This window comes from Mytilus edulis, chromosome 14, assembly GCF_963676685.1.
Source record: "Mytilus edulis chromosome 14, xbMytEdul2.2, whole genome shotgun sequence".
Lineage (NCBI taxonomy): Eukaryota > Metazoa > Mollusca > Bivalvia > Mytilida > Mytilidae > Mytilus > Mytilus edulis.
Window position 1 is genome coordinate 27,021,223 of NC_092357.1, and position 16,526 is coordinate 27,037,748.

The 16,526-nt window shown below is 31.1% G+C and overlaps 1 protein-coding gene across 1 annotated transcript; it reads left to right on the forward strand.

The window, feature by feature from the left end:
* The first annotated feature begins 3,094 nt into the window (after positions 1-3,094).
* LOC139503009 (mesotocin receptor-like) lies at positions 3,095-16,321 on the forward strand. The gene is made up of 6 exons (XM_071292678.1): positions 3,095-3,421; positions 5,187-5,316; positions 5,856-6,181; positions 8,453-8,582; positions 14,850-14,936; positions 15,942-16,321. The coding sequence occupies exons 1-6, from the start codon at positions 3,341-3,343 to the stop codon at positions 16,172-16,174; spliced, it is 987 nt and encodes a 328-aa protein (XP_071148779.1). The 5' UTR covers positions 3,095-3,340; the 3' UTR covers positions 16,175-16,321.
* Positions 16,322-16,526: the final 205 nt, after the last annotated feature.

Sequence of the window (16,526 nt, forward strand, 5' to 3'; positions counted from 1 at the left end):
AAACAAGCAGATACACGAATGATTGACCATGATAAGCATGCTGCTGAAAATAGTCGTAAAAAGTAATTGTAAGTATAACTGATATAGATGTAGTAGTATTAGGAATTGCAGTACTCGCAAGATTAGGTGTGGGCAAATTGTGGATATGTTTTTGAATGAATAAAGACTTTCGATGGCTTCCTATACATGTTATAACCAATGCGTTTTGTCCTCGTGTAGTAGCTTCTCCTTCTTCCATGCATTTAGGGTTGGACACTGTGTCGGCAATTTATCGAAAAGTGAATAGGTCAGCTTGGCAGACATTGGAAGTATTCTCAGATGTAAAGGACGTTTTTGCGATTTTGTATGAAGACTCAGACATGGACATCATAGGGGTATTTGATTGCACCATAGACGGAAACATCACCGTTTGCTGTTAAGAAGGCACGATAAAATCGTTTGCAAAGAAACAGCGCCCTTATTATATATTCCGCCTTCCACAAAAACATTATCATTAGCTGTGGTAGGCGGAGAAGCATCATAAGGCCGCTGCTTCCTTGCAATCAATTTTAATCTTCTGGGGCACATCAAAAGAAAAGCATATCAAGGTGGACATGTTTGGGCTTGTCCACATTTATGACTTCAACCGGCTCATATACTAAGTCATGAACACAGGAGTTGGCTAAAAAAACAATGACAATTGGAACCAACATGGACTCTGTTTGGTTAAAGTTGATTCTTGTGTCATGAATTTTTTAAATGCGGATACAAGAAATTCAGCTGTGTTGGTAACTGTAAATGCTACCATTCTGGTCTTCCGTGTACACGTTGGTATATTGGTAACTGTCAGATAATTATAAGATAAGTAACTTTTCTTTCTAAACAAATTATATATGCATTTGAACATAACAAAGTCAGAGATATCTCTTGTTAAGTTGATATAAATGATAAATTGACATTTTCAACGTTTTACCGCCATTTTGGGACCGGAAGTCACCTTTTTTCATGCAGGTATTGTTTTTTCGTACTTAAGGAACTTTAATTTAAGTTTTATCAAAATTGACATTGAATTATACCTATTACACAGCTTTCAAAAGATTTACAAAATGTGACCAATTGAATATGACGCCATTTTTAAAATGAACGGTGGCCATCTTGAAAAATAGATTTTTTTTTATGCCCAGCAGCTGATTTTTTTCTGATATCATTTGATCCACCCATATATCAAATTTCATGCTTGTATCATGATTTGCACAATTATTCCAATAATATCTCCCACTATAAGGAATTATAGTCATTTCATACCCTTACCATTTCGTACCCTGACCATTTCGTGTCTTTACCATTTCGTATTTCATGGAATATGTCGGTGGTAGTTGTCTGTGATCAATACAAAAAGATGAAATATGCATACGATAGTTCATAGGTATGTTGCTTTTTCTTTGGTTAATCATCTAGATATTAGAGTCGTGATTAATTATGCATATGATTAACCAACATGAATTAATGTATCCAATGTGTGTTGATAACCGTTATCAATTGATCGTGATGTAATAACCTGTTTCCGTTTTATCAATTACTATTTGGTACATGTGTATTATTAATAATAATTGAACAAACAAAAGCAATTTAGACAATTATATAGTATCATTAAACACTTTTTGTAATGGATATATCAATTAAAACTCATATTAAAACATAAACTCATAAAATTTACAACACCAGCTCTAAGTAGGTTTTGCTTTGATATAACAACAATTTCATAAAACATGAATAGTCCCACATGAACAAATGATGAACAATATCAGTAATAAACGATGAGAATTGCAAGCATAGCATGCAATATAACATTTATCAGCAAAATTTGATTCAACATATTCAATGAAAGCAGTTATCTATATTTAAATGATTTAGATATAAGAAGATGTGGTATGAGTGCCAATGAGACAACTCTCCATCCAAATAATAATTTATAAAAGTAAACCATTATAGGTCATTGTGAGGCCTTCAACACGGAGCCTTGGCTTACACCAAACAACAAGCTATAAAGGGCCCCAAAATTACTTGTGTAAAACCATTCAAATGGAATATGTCTGTTTAAAAGTATTTATGTTTGCTAGTAAGATAGATTATATTGATAAAAATAAAATAAAATCTGAGAGGATACTGTTCTTATCCTTGCAAAGAAGGTACCTTACCCTGATGTACGAGGGTTTCGTTGTTTAAATGCAAAAGTGTCCTGCAACAAGTTTAAGTTACGAAGAATAAAAGTATAAAATTAAAGCCGTCATGATGATAATGTTGCTTACGAACATTCTTATCGTTGAGATGAGTTTATATTCCCTGTTGGTATTGACATTTCGAAGATTTGTCAAATTACATAGAATTGACGGAATCGCACCATTCCTCTTACTTTAATATTCTTTACGCCTATCTTGATCTGTCTGTACTTATTATTGTAAAGATTTTACTTTAATAATCCGTATTTTATTAGATATTTATAGTATATAAAGACGAGATTGCCTACAACAAGCAATTATCTGCGCTAATAAAACCCCAAGAGTGAACAAAGAATATTAAACTCTGTAAATATAACAGAAAGGCAGCGTATTTATAATGAGTGAATCATTTCATTTTTACATCCGATACAGTACGGAATGTGTTTATGCATATATAATTATATCACTACAATACCCTTCAAAAAGGTAACAATAATGATTTTTTTAAAACACTCTATGTTAATACACAGTTATTCATTTAATTTTGATCATAAATGGATTCAACTTTTCAAAGACGATTTTTTTTACATATTGTGTCTACTTCTTTGTTAAATTAATTATAATACAATACAATGTTATTATAAATACACAGTGATGTCTCAAATTAATGTCGACTTATGCTTCTTATATTTTAACGTTCTCACTTATATACTGTTGAGTTAAAAAGAATAGTCTAATAGAAAATACATTATTAACCTCTTTAAATCGACATTTATACTATGATTACTTTATATGTTTTATGTTTGATTACATCAAAGCAATTTTCCTTTAGATATATGATACTATGTTAATCATACAATTCAATTATCTAACAGTTTACCGGAAGTTGCCAACTTACAGCTTTATGTTTATACTGTATAATGAGTTTATATAATAGCGCGTAATTGATTGTTTCAAATCATCAGGTTATATTACAAGTCCTTCAAAATCTCACGTAGTTTGGATAATTTAAGAGAACGATTTGTCTGACGAACTTCAAATCAAAAAGAATTTTTAATAACATGTACTGTTTGATACATATATCACGGATTTATATACGATTGTGTTGAGTATAATACTTGATAGATATATTTGGATTAACCATGACAAACAACATAACAATTAACTGGAGTATAATATTGAATAAAGCTACTGAGAGCAGCATAGAAATAATAGATCAAAAGGTGAGATTATAAATGTTCTAGGAAATAATAAAATATTTTATCACTAGGTAAAATTATTTATATTTTTGCAAATAATGAAATAGTTTAACCCAAGGTGAGATTAGATATGTTTTAGCAAATAATAAAATAGTTCAAAGTATAGGCGACGGTCATAGTAGTTTGTCGATGTTCAAATTGAGCATGCACATGTATTAAGATAGCATATCTAGGTAATAAACAAACACTTGGAGTGCATGTTGGAATAGAAAATGAGCAAGGCATGATGCAAGGATGGGATACGGGTCTCCTGCGATGCATGTAGGTATTGACCACCATGCGAATTCGCAATTAGTTGATTTTGAAACGCACTCAATCCGAAAAAAACTCCAGATTAAATTGTATATTTGTCTTGTGTAATTTTAAATATGTTGTCTTGTCAGTTTACAACTGAGTTTTTTTGTCGTGAAGTTTGGAATTATTGTGACAAGCCATGCTTTTAACAAGCTTCAAAATATTCATGTTATTATCAACAACATAAAAAAACAACACACATTTTGTAGTGTTTATGACATATGTATTGAAAAAATAATGGAACACGTCCGATGCGATAGCTATAGATACTACTTGATTAACGAACGCCCTAATTCACTGTAATTGCTATGCTACACTATTTACATATTTTATTTGCATTAATATTATTATACAGCGAATTGGTGTATAAGTGTGTTAAATATTACATTAAGTACGGTTAAAACAGTTCTTGGATATTAATCAGAAAATGAATTCCATAAATTTGTTGGGATGTAGAAAAATAACACATCTTATACAAATAAAAGCTAAGTGTATGTTCTTTTAATTGTCATTTCATTTATATTAATGATGTACGTCTCTATTTCACATAGATTGAGAAGTGTAGAATTTATGCAAAAGTTATAACCTGTTTACAATTAGTCAAGCATATATTTGATACGGTTTATTCCTTTCTATTTATAGGAGTTCAATTTAATTGAAGGAAAATCTAAAACTATCATTTTCTTCTTAACTTCATGTAGGTTGAAATCATTTGCACATCAAACAACAAACACGTTAAATGTCTCTTGAATTTATTTACTCACGCCCAAACATACAGTTACAGTTACGCAGTATACCTTTTACATGGTAGACGGAAATGAAGGAACAACTTGCTTTTTATTAATATGTTATGTTTATAACACTTCAACCAATACAGTTAGACTTTTTTCAGAATTGGTTTTTTTTTGTGTGTTTCGTTTTGTTTCGGTTTTTTTTTGGGGGGGGGAATTTTTCATAGAAACGGGAACACCTGCAGCTTTATATACTGTTTGCGTTTTTTTACTTGTTACAATCGTTACTCCTTACATTGACTTAAACATTTTTTTTTTGGGATCCTAGATTTGCAATCTTAAACGATTAGTCCTTTATGGACGAAATGCGCGTTTGCCGAAAAAAATAAAATTTGACTTTTAGTATCAATGATTGGCTTATTTACTTAATAAATATTGTTTTAAATCTATCATTCAAAATGCATAGTGACTTTTTGACTTTGGACCTTTGAAATATTATTTGTAAATTGTTTTTGTACGTTTCCGTTTCCACTTTAAGGATGTACCACAGTGAAAAAAATACATATTATCTATTTAGTGACTCAGTAACAGCACTTTTAAAATTATCTAGATATGAAAGATGAGTCTATGGATTTTCTATTGCTGTGCCTTTTATATAATATAAATGTTTTGACATGTAAAGCATTACTTATTATGTATTACAGGGTCTGAAATGGGTATCCTTACTTATTCTCCTTGGAATAATATTTCTAAATATCTTGGTGGTAGTGCTTTTAGTATCCAGAAAACCAAAATCAAGAATGAGATTTTTTGTTGCCAACTTGGCAATTGCAGGTAACGATATTAAGGAAATGCATATATATAAATGGAATCAAATAAAGAAAGGAACAATCAATACGCCAACGTAATTTGTTATACTTTTGTTCACATTGATCAGTCCATTTGAGTCTGGCAAATCTCAATCAGTAATATGAATTGCTTTTTGATGCAAACCTTTCTACATGACCAAAATGCGAAAGAATATTACAAACATATATATATAATCTATTTAAAGTGTCACCACAAATACAAACAAAACATCTCTTTTCATTTGTCAGATATTGATCTACATTTTTGCAAATACGAAACTCGCTAATCCTGGTACGTCACCTTCTAAACCATACTACTATTATTTAGCATGCTACAAAAAGCATGTTTGTTCGAGCGTCATTTATGAAACCTTTGTAGACGAGACACCTGTTTTGCGTACATAATTATGATCCTGCTAACCTTGGTGGGTTTATCAATAACTTATTCCTTCACACAAGAAAAGTTTGCCGATTTGTCATGAAAATATATTTGGCATTACCTTATGTCAATGGTTCTATTTTCAGATCTTTGCGTGGGAATGTTATTTGTACTGCCTGAAACTCTGTTCAATTGGTTTGATGTCTCATGGAATCCATACGCGTGTTATATTCTCTACGTGTATTTCTCAATGGTTCCATTTTATGTGTCAACCTATGCAATCGTAGTTTTATCAATTGACCGTGCATATGTTATTTTAAAACCCTTTGCGTCTGCATCTAAAAGGAAAATATACCGATATGGAATGGCAATGTCCTCATGGATGATTGGATGTATCCTTGCAATTCCTTACGGGGTCTTTGGTACATATAGCGAAGAGGAAGTTTACTGCTCACATGAGACTCCAAGCTTAGTAAGTGGATTTTTTTTAAAAAGAAGATGATAGCAATTGATAAAAAACACAAGCCAAAACAAATACAACATCATTGACAAACGTTAGTGTTTGTTGAACATCAGTTGAACCAATGTTACACATGTGCGGGTTGATTGAGAAAATAAAAGAAAAAAAATCATTATATTCAATTAATCATCTCAGATACCATAGATATAATAAGTAGAGAGATAAACAGAAATATGTAAAATAGCATCTCCGGGTATTAAAACAGGATACTGTTGTATGCAATGTTTGATATAGTGCTACTTAAAAAAAAATGACAATCTATAAATTGCATTCAAAGTATATGTGATGAAATGTATTTAATGATATTGCTAGTGTTTTTGGTTTTGAGGCCATTGACATTTTATTCGCTACAAAAATATTTGATTTGCGCAATAAACCATATTGATAGAAAAACACGAATGCCAAATTTAAACATAAAATTATCAAAATCAATCCGTACATTTGCAGATAGAAAATAAAAGTAGGAGTCGTTTTTTATTTGAAAAGTATATTGATACTTGCCATTGTGGGACTATCAAATAATTGAATCGTATTTGACAACACAAAGGCTATTCGTCTTATAGTTGTGTGTGTATAACCCTTGTTTATCGTTGATTAATGTTACCAGATGCCTTTCGAACTATGGCTATAAGTATTTCAACTTTTCTTAGATATTTAACCTGTACATTGTAAATTATGTTCTCAAATTTCCATTTGAAGATCAAATTTTGTAAGGATTAGCAAGTATGCCATGTGTCTGTAATTAATCAGTTACATGTACGTTATAACTAGTTCAATGTTGGTAGTAAAGACTTATGTCATGAATACATTGAATCTGCTGTAAACGAGAACGTGATTTCCTATGAAATTATTCTACATCGATTTTCAATATTCAATTTGATTTCTAGACACTGCATCATTTTACATTTTCACTGTAAACTTTCTAAGTTCACTATGCATGCATAAATCTGATAAAGAATATCAATAACACGTGCAAAAAAAAATATAATTTTGTGAATTCGTATTATTCAAGGAGCGCCAATCAATATTCAATATTTCAATATTCCGATCTTCCATTCGATAAAAAAAAATACAGTGGTCAAACAAATGACAAAAAATGTATATTGAATCCAGATTTTCCCCAAACCTTTTAGTGTTAAATTTTGAAAAAAAAAATAATTTGATAGAAAGCGACGAAAACTAAAACGTTCGCGCTATGCTCGAAAAAAAAACTGATTTAGAAAAAAAAAGTAACCCCACCTTTTGTAAGTTAAATGGTTGCTACCTTATCGATGTGTTACTAAAGATTGAATGTCAAACATTTGTTACTTTATACAATGCTGTTTTTATTAATTGTAGGTGATGTTATACTTGGATCTGTGTACTATAATCATATGCATGCATAAATCTGATAAAGAATATCAATAACACGTGCCACAAAAAAAAATTGTGTGAATTCGTATTATTCAAGGAGCGCCAATCAATATTCAATATTTCAATATTCCGATCTTCCATTCGATAAAAAAAAAATACAGTGGTCAAACAAATGACAAAAAATGTATATTGAATCCAGATTTTCCCCAAACCTTATAGTGTTAAATTTTGAAGAAAAAAAATAATTTGATAGAAAGCGACGAAAACTAAAACGTTCGCGCTATGCTCGAAAAAAAACCAACTGATTTAGAAAAAAAAGTAACCCCATCTTTTGTAAGTTAAATGGTTGCTACCTTATCGATGTGTTACTAAAGATTGAATGTCAAACATTTGTTACTTTATACAATGCTGTTTTTATTAATTGTAGGTGATGTTATACTTGGATCTGTGTACTATAATCATATGCATGCATAAATCTGATAAAGAATATCAATAACACGTGCCACAAAAAAATAAATTGTGTGAATTCGTATTATTCAAGGAGCGCCAATCAATATTCAATATTTCAATATTCCGATCTTCCATTCGATAAAAAAAAAACAGTGGTCAAACAAATGACAAAAAATGTATATTGAATCCAGATTTTCCCCAAACCTTATAGTGTTAAATTTTGAAGAAAAAAAATAATTTGATAGAAAGCGACGAAAACTAAAACGTTCGCGCTATGCTCGAAAAAAAACCAACTGATTTAGAAAAAATAAGTAACCCCACCTTTTGTAAGTTAAATGGTTGCTACCTTATTGATGTGTTACTAAAGATTGAATGTCAAACATTTGTTACTTTATACAATGCTGTTTTTATTAATTGTAGGTGATGTTATACTTGGATCTGTGTACTATAATCATAATTCCACTGTTGATAATAAGTGTGTGCTACATAATTATCATCATCAAACTTTGTGAACGAAAAAGATGTGAAATTATTCTAAATAAAGATTCAGGTAAATATAAGTCACAAAACCACAATGGAAATTCTACAATCGATTTTCTTTTTTTTCTTTTTTTTTCTCATCTTAAAGGTCGAACGGCTGCCTACAATTGTTTACATCCACTAACTTAAAACTGTTGTACATAGTTTTCTCATAATCAGGCATACCCCATATCCTTATTCTTTACACTGTTTATCTACTCAAATTTATTTAATCAGTGTTTCTTATATATCTTTAATACCCTATTTTTTGGTAAATGAGTCGGAACCTAAGAAATATTTACTAATCTCAAACTAGGGTTAATTATATCCTAATGTATAACTAACGTATGAAATGTTCCTTCATCCAAGCATATCTTGGATGTGCAGGATGAAGGTCATTCTTAGAATATGAGCCTGAGGCTCGAAAGTAATAAATTAGCTTAACTTCTCTATGAGGGGTGAAGCTTACATGTAATATCTCAGTTTAAAGAAATAAACTATAACCACCAGACCATAGCTGGCCAGTGACCTTGACCCTAGTATATAAGCACCTGTTCCATAATAACTTGTCATAATTTAAAGCAAGTTTGTGTCGACCAAATATAAAACCCATTGGAAAAAGGGTGGGTCTGACTGATAATCCCTAGAGTGGGAACATTCTTATTCATATTTCGCCTTCGGCCTCAAGTAATAAATTAGCTTGTTTAAAGTGTAGACACAAACTAAAAACAATTTTTATAAATGCCAACATTTAATAAAGCATAGAAATCACAAGATCATCCAGTAACTACAACTGAAGAAAAGTGTTTTAGTACAGATATTATTCACTTTCCCTTTTATAGAACTTATAAAAAGTTTTATCATATGTCCAGACTAAGCTGTTGCCATAATGTCTTTAATAGAACATCCTGAAGCTAAATGCACTGATGAAGAGGTTCCTCTAAATGAGTAAACCTTAAAACCTCGGCTAAAATTAGAACTCTCTCTAACTATCTAAACTTTATGAAAAGATTTAGATGAATTCTCTCACATATTTTGTACACAAAACATGATAAATCATTGTCTTAACAACACACAGTTTTGGTTTCTCAAAACCCTTGATCACCTCATTAGGTACATTAACTAACAGATCTAGTATTTTTCAAAAACTCATGTATATGAACAAATAAAGTGCCATGTCTCTGAATGAAAAACATAGAATGTAAATCTACAGCTGATAAAGATTGTACTTTGGCAGTTGTAGTCAAGGCAAATAAAGACACTAGTATAAAAGACAGTCTTCAATGTAAAATCCTCTAATGAATATAAAGAACTTAAAAAGATAGCACTAAATTCATCTCCACAGTGAAAGAGTATCTAACTCTTCAATTGCAGATTCAGGCTTAAGTAACCTTTCACATATGCATGTAGTAAACAAACAAATTGAGTAACATCTACTTCTTAAAGGATCAAGTCTGTTTCAACATAAAACAAGTAAAATTCACATTAAACATGCTGAATATGAAAAGCTTGTGTTTTACAAAAAAATGCAATAATCAATAACATCCTTTTTAGATGGTGATAAGGAATTGGTTCTCTTTGAACACACCAAATAATGAAATTTCTCAAAAAATATTGATAATGCTTGATCATAGATGCATGATCTCCAAGATGAAGTGTAAATATATTTTACAAATGATTTTGAAATCTCCTGTTTATATTAAAGTGATTTCTGAATATAATACACACGTTTTTACCCTACCGCACAATCAACCCTTCATGGTTGGTTCACTTATATTTTTTACAATACACAGTTAAATCAAATCTCTTCCTAACGGAAAGGCATTCTTTAGTATGTAACATTGTTACTAACTTTTATGTTTAACAGAACTTTTAACTGTCAAATAAATTAAAATTGGTCTTAGCAAAGAAAACCAACTCTGAGCAGACCAAAAGGAATAATCAAAAGAGCCTTCTGAACTTTATCACTAATAATTTTCTTTATAATTATCCCCAACAATGAAAAGGATTGGAAAATATAAGGTCTTAAATCTGACCATGAAAAGTACAAACATCTGTGAAAGGAGCTTGTTGGTCAAAAGACAACGAATCAATTATCTACAGATTTGAAAATGAAAACGTGATAACAACAAAACAAATATATCTTCTTTCAATTGCCCTCCTGTTGAATCTGTAAATTTTTTAGACATATGAATAGCATCAAAATTTTCTTACCAGGAATATAAAGAGCTGTGATAAAAATGTTCTTTCTTGAACACCAAGCCCAAATAATGAAATATTTGTAGTAAGCATGTTTTAAAAGTGACAAAGAGGTTATACCTCCTATTGCATAATAAATGCTACTGAAATTGTATTTTCTGATTGTATAACTCTCTGTGACTAAAAATTTCTCTCCAAAAGAAAAATATAGCCAACAATTCTAAGAAATCTATATGAAATGAGCGCATGTTCTTAAAGAAGCTCCATCTACCAACAGAAAAATTTTCTTAAAATTTGGATCCCAAATCCTTCTAATGAGGCATCTGATCCAATCCAAAAACTTATTTGGATGGGTCTAAAAATCAATTCTTAATTTCTGATTTAAATTGTTAAAAATTTCACCTATAGATTGATGATAATAAACACTGTAACAACTATACAGTGTCTCAACATTATTTCTCGCCATGTTTCTACAACATTCCCACAGATACTGCATTAAAAGCATGTGCCACAAGACCAATATATGATGCAAATCATCTATAATACAGTTACACAATTCTATTTAAGAAGAATTTCCCAAGGGAGATAATTTTACCATTTCTCATCTGTCATAAAAAAACTTAAATAGCTCAGTATCAATAATGAGACAAAGGAAAACAATATGCTTCCAAGGAATGAGTACCAACTTCTCAAAATTTATTCCGAAGCACAGCTTATCAAGCATTTGCACCACTTCTTCTGTATTCACAATACAACCATCTAAATTCTGATCCATAATAAAAGAATCATCAATGTATAAACTATAGCATGTATATACTTCAAGTGACATTATTTCATAAAAATACATAGACAGGTTTTAAAACCTTAGTAAAAATTCTTGATGCAGAAGCCAATCCAAAACAAAGAACATAAATATCATATCAATGTCCTTTCCACATGAATCAGGAAAATGTGATATAATCATAAATGATACTTAAATATGCATCTGTGAGATCTATATATGTTAGCTCTCTCTCTATATATATATATATAGATAACCATCCCTAAGAATTACATCTAAACAAAAGATAAATGGTCCTGCTCCGAATGCTAAGTTTGTTTGAATTTTTCAAATAGGTAACAGGCCTTGAAGACCCATCTTTCTTAGAAACTAAGAAAATATAGGAAATAAACTGATTTTCCAATGATCGATCAACCTCTTAAATAGCTCCCTTAGCTATCAATTTTTTGGACTTCTGAAATTATTTCATCCTTATGAAAGGTGAAATGTATTTTATTCAAATATGTGGTACATCACTAAAAATAATTTTATAACCATTTCTTATTAAATCTAATATCAATAGATCATTAGTAACATTTTCCAAATCATAATATTTAAGTTATCTACTGTATATAGCAACTGGTTGAGAAATGTGACCTCTTTGAGATTCTCTGTTCCCTTTTTGGAAACCTCTCCCTCTCAATGAAGGGAATTGCCTACTAGTATACGCCCTGTTGACCAACAGAGCCTCCGCAGTTAAAAGACTGATATTGCCTTTCCCATAACAGCTGGGAGTAAAAAAAATGCTAGACCTGGAACCTCTTCCAAGGAATCTAGACTTTGCTTTAGAATCTTTGTATAATCACCAAGTTTGCTTCATGCAATCATAACTAAAAACGTAATAAATCAACTATCACATCAGAATTACAAATAAGTTTTATCATCTAGATATTTCTGAGCATCTCCTATGCGTTTAAATAGAAACCCATGGTCTAACAAACAAATAAAATTTTACAATAAAATTCTCAACAATAGGGGTGATCATCAACCCCTTAATAAAGTATCTCTGGATTTCCTGCATCTTTGAAACCACATAGTGGGCCTGTCTAGGCAGTGCCATTTCAATCTTGTTATTTATCCTAGACACACTAGGATTCTCATAGTTCTCATGGTGATAGTATTACTCCTCTATGAACTTGATATTTTCCTGATTTGATATTTACTGACATGGTAGTATTATTAACAGTCACAGAAAGTCCAGAAGAAAACTTAGACACAGTGTTCTGCCTTTTTAAACAATTTTGGGATTTTCCAAGCAAAATCATGATTAAACTGTCCAACAAACAGGATAATATAATGGACCATTAATCTCACTAAGAGAAGCCTTAAAGGCTTCTGAAAACTTTAATGCAGGATCAAAAGACGTATCAAAATTCAGTTCCGGCTGGACTATCATCAGCCATGGCACAAACTCCAAAAGGAGGTACATGAACAGTATCATTACAGTAGTTCAGATCAAAATTAGAACTAAATCTTTATTAAAGTAAGCCTCTAATGGCAAAATTCGAATAAAGCAGCAGGTGTCTCTACAAACTCTGCTTGAGTTGAAGGCAGAGAAACTGTCTCAAACCTCATGATTCATACATGTTCTTTACTACATTAATAATAATGAGTCAATGCATCAATATGTATTGTACATGCCTATCTTAAATCTCAACAGCACTATCTTGAGAAAAAATCACAAATGAAGGAGATTTTGAAGCTATACAAGTAGCACTAGATTTTAAAAACTTACTTTTGACTCGTTCTGTTGCTTTGTCAATTATTTCCAATTGCAATGCCATTATGATCTTTTATAAAACTACTAGGTTTTATAACTGTTTAAGAAGAGGATTTATTCAAAATACCTCTTGTTTTCCTATTAAATTTATCATCTTTAATTTCTAAAACAACTCAGAGGTGATGAAAATCATAGCCATCACCCTTGTAAGTGTAAACATAATTCTAAACATCTTGCAAAAGCAATACATTTGCATAATCAAATTCAGCCATTGGATAAAATAATGTGTACCTGTGCAGGTAAAACACGTGTAAATTCTGAAGAGTACTCACGACCTTCAGGTGAATAGAAATACTTTTAAATATCTACCTGTTTAACAAACAGGAGTATGAATTAAGTAACAAATGTGCTGTACATCGTACTAAGGCACTCAGCCAAGGCAAATACTTAATGAATATATAAAATTGTCATACATCGTAGACAATAAAAATTTTAATTAATTTCCATCGACACTTGTCATACATCGTAGACAAGAAATTTTTAAATTCATTTCCATCAACACTTGTCATACATCGTAGACAATTGAGGAATTATTATTTCTAATTAACAAAATAACATTAGAACTTGTCGTACATCGTAGACAAGTTAAATGTAACTTTAGTAACTTTTCCCTAAATCTTAGATAAAAATAAAATAACTAAAAAGTATTCAAGTGAAGTGTTCACTTCACACCCTCTAGAAAAATAATGACAAGTTATTATGGAACAGGTGCTTATATACTAGGGTCAAGGTCACTGGCCAGCTATGGTCTGGTGGTTATAGTTTATTTCGTTAAACAGAGATATCACATGTAAGCTTCACCCCTCATAGAGAAGTTAAGCTAATTTATTACTTGAGACCGAAGGCGAAATATGAATAAGAATTGTGGCATAAGACGAAACAGATATATGAATGAGAATCAAACGACAAGGATTAAAATGAAAGCTTCGTAAAATTATGAAAGATTGTCAACTTTAAAAAGAAAGTTCGTGTATCATGAAATCCCTATCCACGACATCGAGTCTATATGTATTCTTTGAAACGAGTTGTGTAACTCTTCGTAATAAGTTGTTCAATTCTTATCATTTTAATCGTGAAAAACATAGATGAGTAAATACATTATGGGCTAAATAAAGAAAAACAGCATAAAAATGATCACATCGCAGTGGAATTTGGAACCATACTCTTGTAGTAATTTATTAATTTGTCAGCAAAAAGTTGATTGACAATTTAAACCTAAAAGCTGTGTGCATGAGTGTTGTGTATTATACGAACCCCCAAAAATTTATGCATGCTTTATTTACCCACAAAAAACTTACATACAAAATGATAACATATGAAAGATGTATAACTTCGATAAAACTTGATCAGTTTATAACAATATCTCCTAACTGTTCATACTTACATTATTTAACTCTTAAAGAGTGTTTGATTTTGTTTAATTGATACGGATATACAATAGTACTGTTAGTACTGTTATTTCATGCTTTCTGTTGTGTATATTTCTCTCCTTATTACAGATGATGATTGTGATATAGATGTTAAACATCCAGCTACAACAAAGGCAAAGATCAGAACTATCAAACTAGTATGTGTTGTCTTTTTCGGTAAGAATGTTTCTAACTTGCAGTTTTCTTCTTATTTATTTGTTTGCTGGACATACTAAAATGTGTGTGAATACTAATAATACAGTTTCCCATTCAACTCACAATGCAAAACACGTTAACAGTTTTAGATCCAAATACAGCCTTCAACACAGAGCCTTGGCTCAAACCGAAATACAAGCTATAAAGGACCAACACATATTGCAAGTGTAAAACAATCCAAACAGCAAAACCAACAGTCTTATCTACGGAAAAACGACGAGAAACGAAAACCACTTATAAACCACACAATCAAACGACAACCACTGAGCAACAGGCACCTGACTAGGGAGAGGTCCTGAAAAATACCGCCGGTTTCATCTTTTCATCAGGCGCCAAACATCAAATTAATCTGAGACAGTATTGTGACATTACGACATAAAATGACACACTGTAAGACATCAATTGAAATGGCTTGACTCAATAAAATATATTTTTCTAAACAGATATATCATGTTTTGAAGAGATATTTGCGAGAAAAGAAACAGTTAAAGAACTGTGGAATTTTACAAACTGATAAGACTATCATAGTCCGATGGAATCTTGCACGTACTTTAACACATTAGTGCTGTCTTTTTCGAATATTTTTGGCGGGATGTGGCTCGCTACGGTTTAATAAAAACCAAATATCACGACATACAGGGTAATTGGAGGTATATCTACCAGCAGTGGCAAAAAAGACATTTCATTTCAGATGAGGTAAAAATTTTGAATATGCAAAAAAAAAACTTGCTTTCACCCAATCAAAATCCGGCATTCTTATATAAAGTGTAATTAAAACAGATATTAGTAAACATATACTCAATCAACATGCATGATCTATGAGACAATATAGATAAGATATTACTCAGTTAGTAAAAGAGATGCATATTACCAGTGTCAGAACTCTGTTATCTATGATAGATGGTATGCAACCAAACATCCAATATAAAAAATGAATTCCATGACAAGTTTTCTTTCATTTTTCAGCATATATTATTTGTTGGTCCCCAATTACAATTGCAGCCATTATGCTTCATCATAATCTCGCACACTATGGATTGTGGTTTGTTGTACTTTATTTGCTTGCTCCGTTAAACAGCCTGGTAAATCCACTGGTGTTTCTGATTTTCAACCAGAAAATGTTTCGGCATAAAAAGAAAAAGGGTTTTAGCAGAACTACGTTTGATGCAGAAACTCAGAGAGTAACATTGTGCAGCTAGATGTACACTGATTATGATCAGAGGCATGATGTGTGCATGCTAGATTTGTTGCAGTTTATAGGGAAATTGTGGTTTCACAGTTATTTATAGCTTTTGTATTGTAAATATGTTAGTTACGAGCATTAAACAATTAAAATAACATTTCTACTTATGAAACTATTTGTATAATGACTATTAAGGTAAGGTTTGCGTTCACAGGGAGACAACTCGTATTCAAATCGTGGAATAACGCTGATTCACTCGAGCGTTTGAAATCAGCGAAATTTACCTTGTCAATGCAAACTTAATTTGCAAACATTCTACTTATCGTCTGCAAAATGTTGCGAAGTAAAACAGGAAAATTTCAATCGAA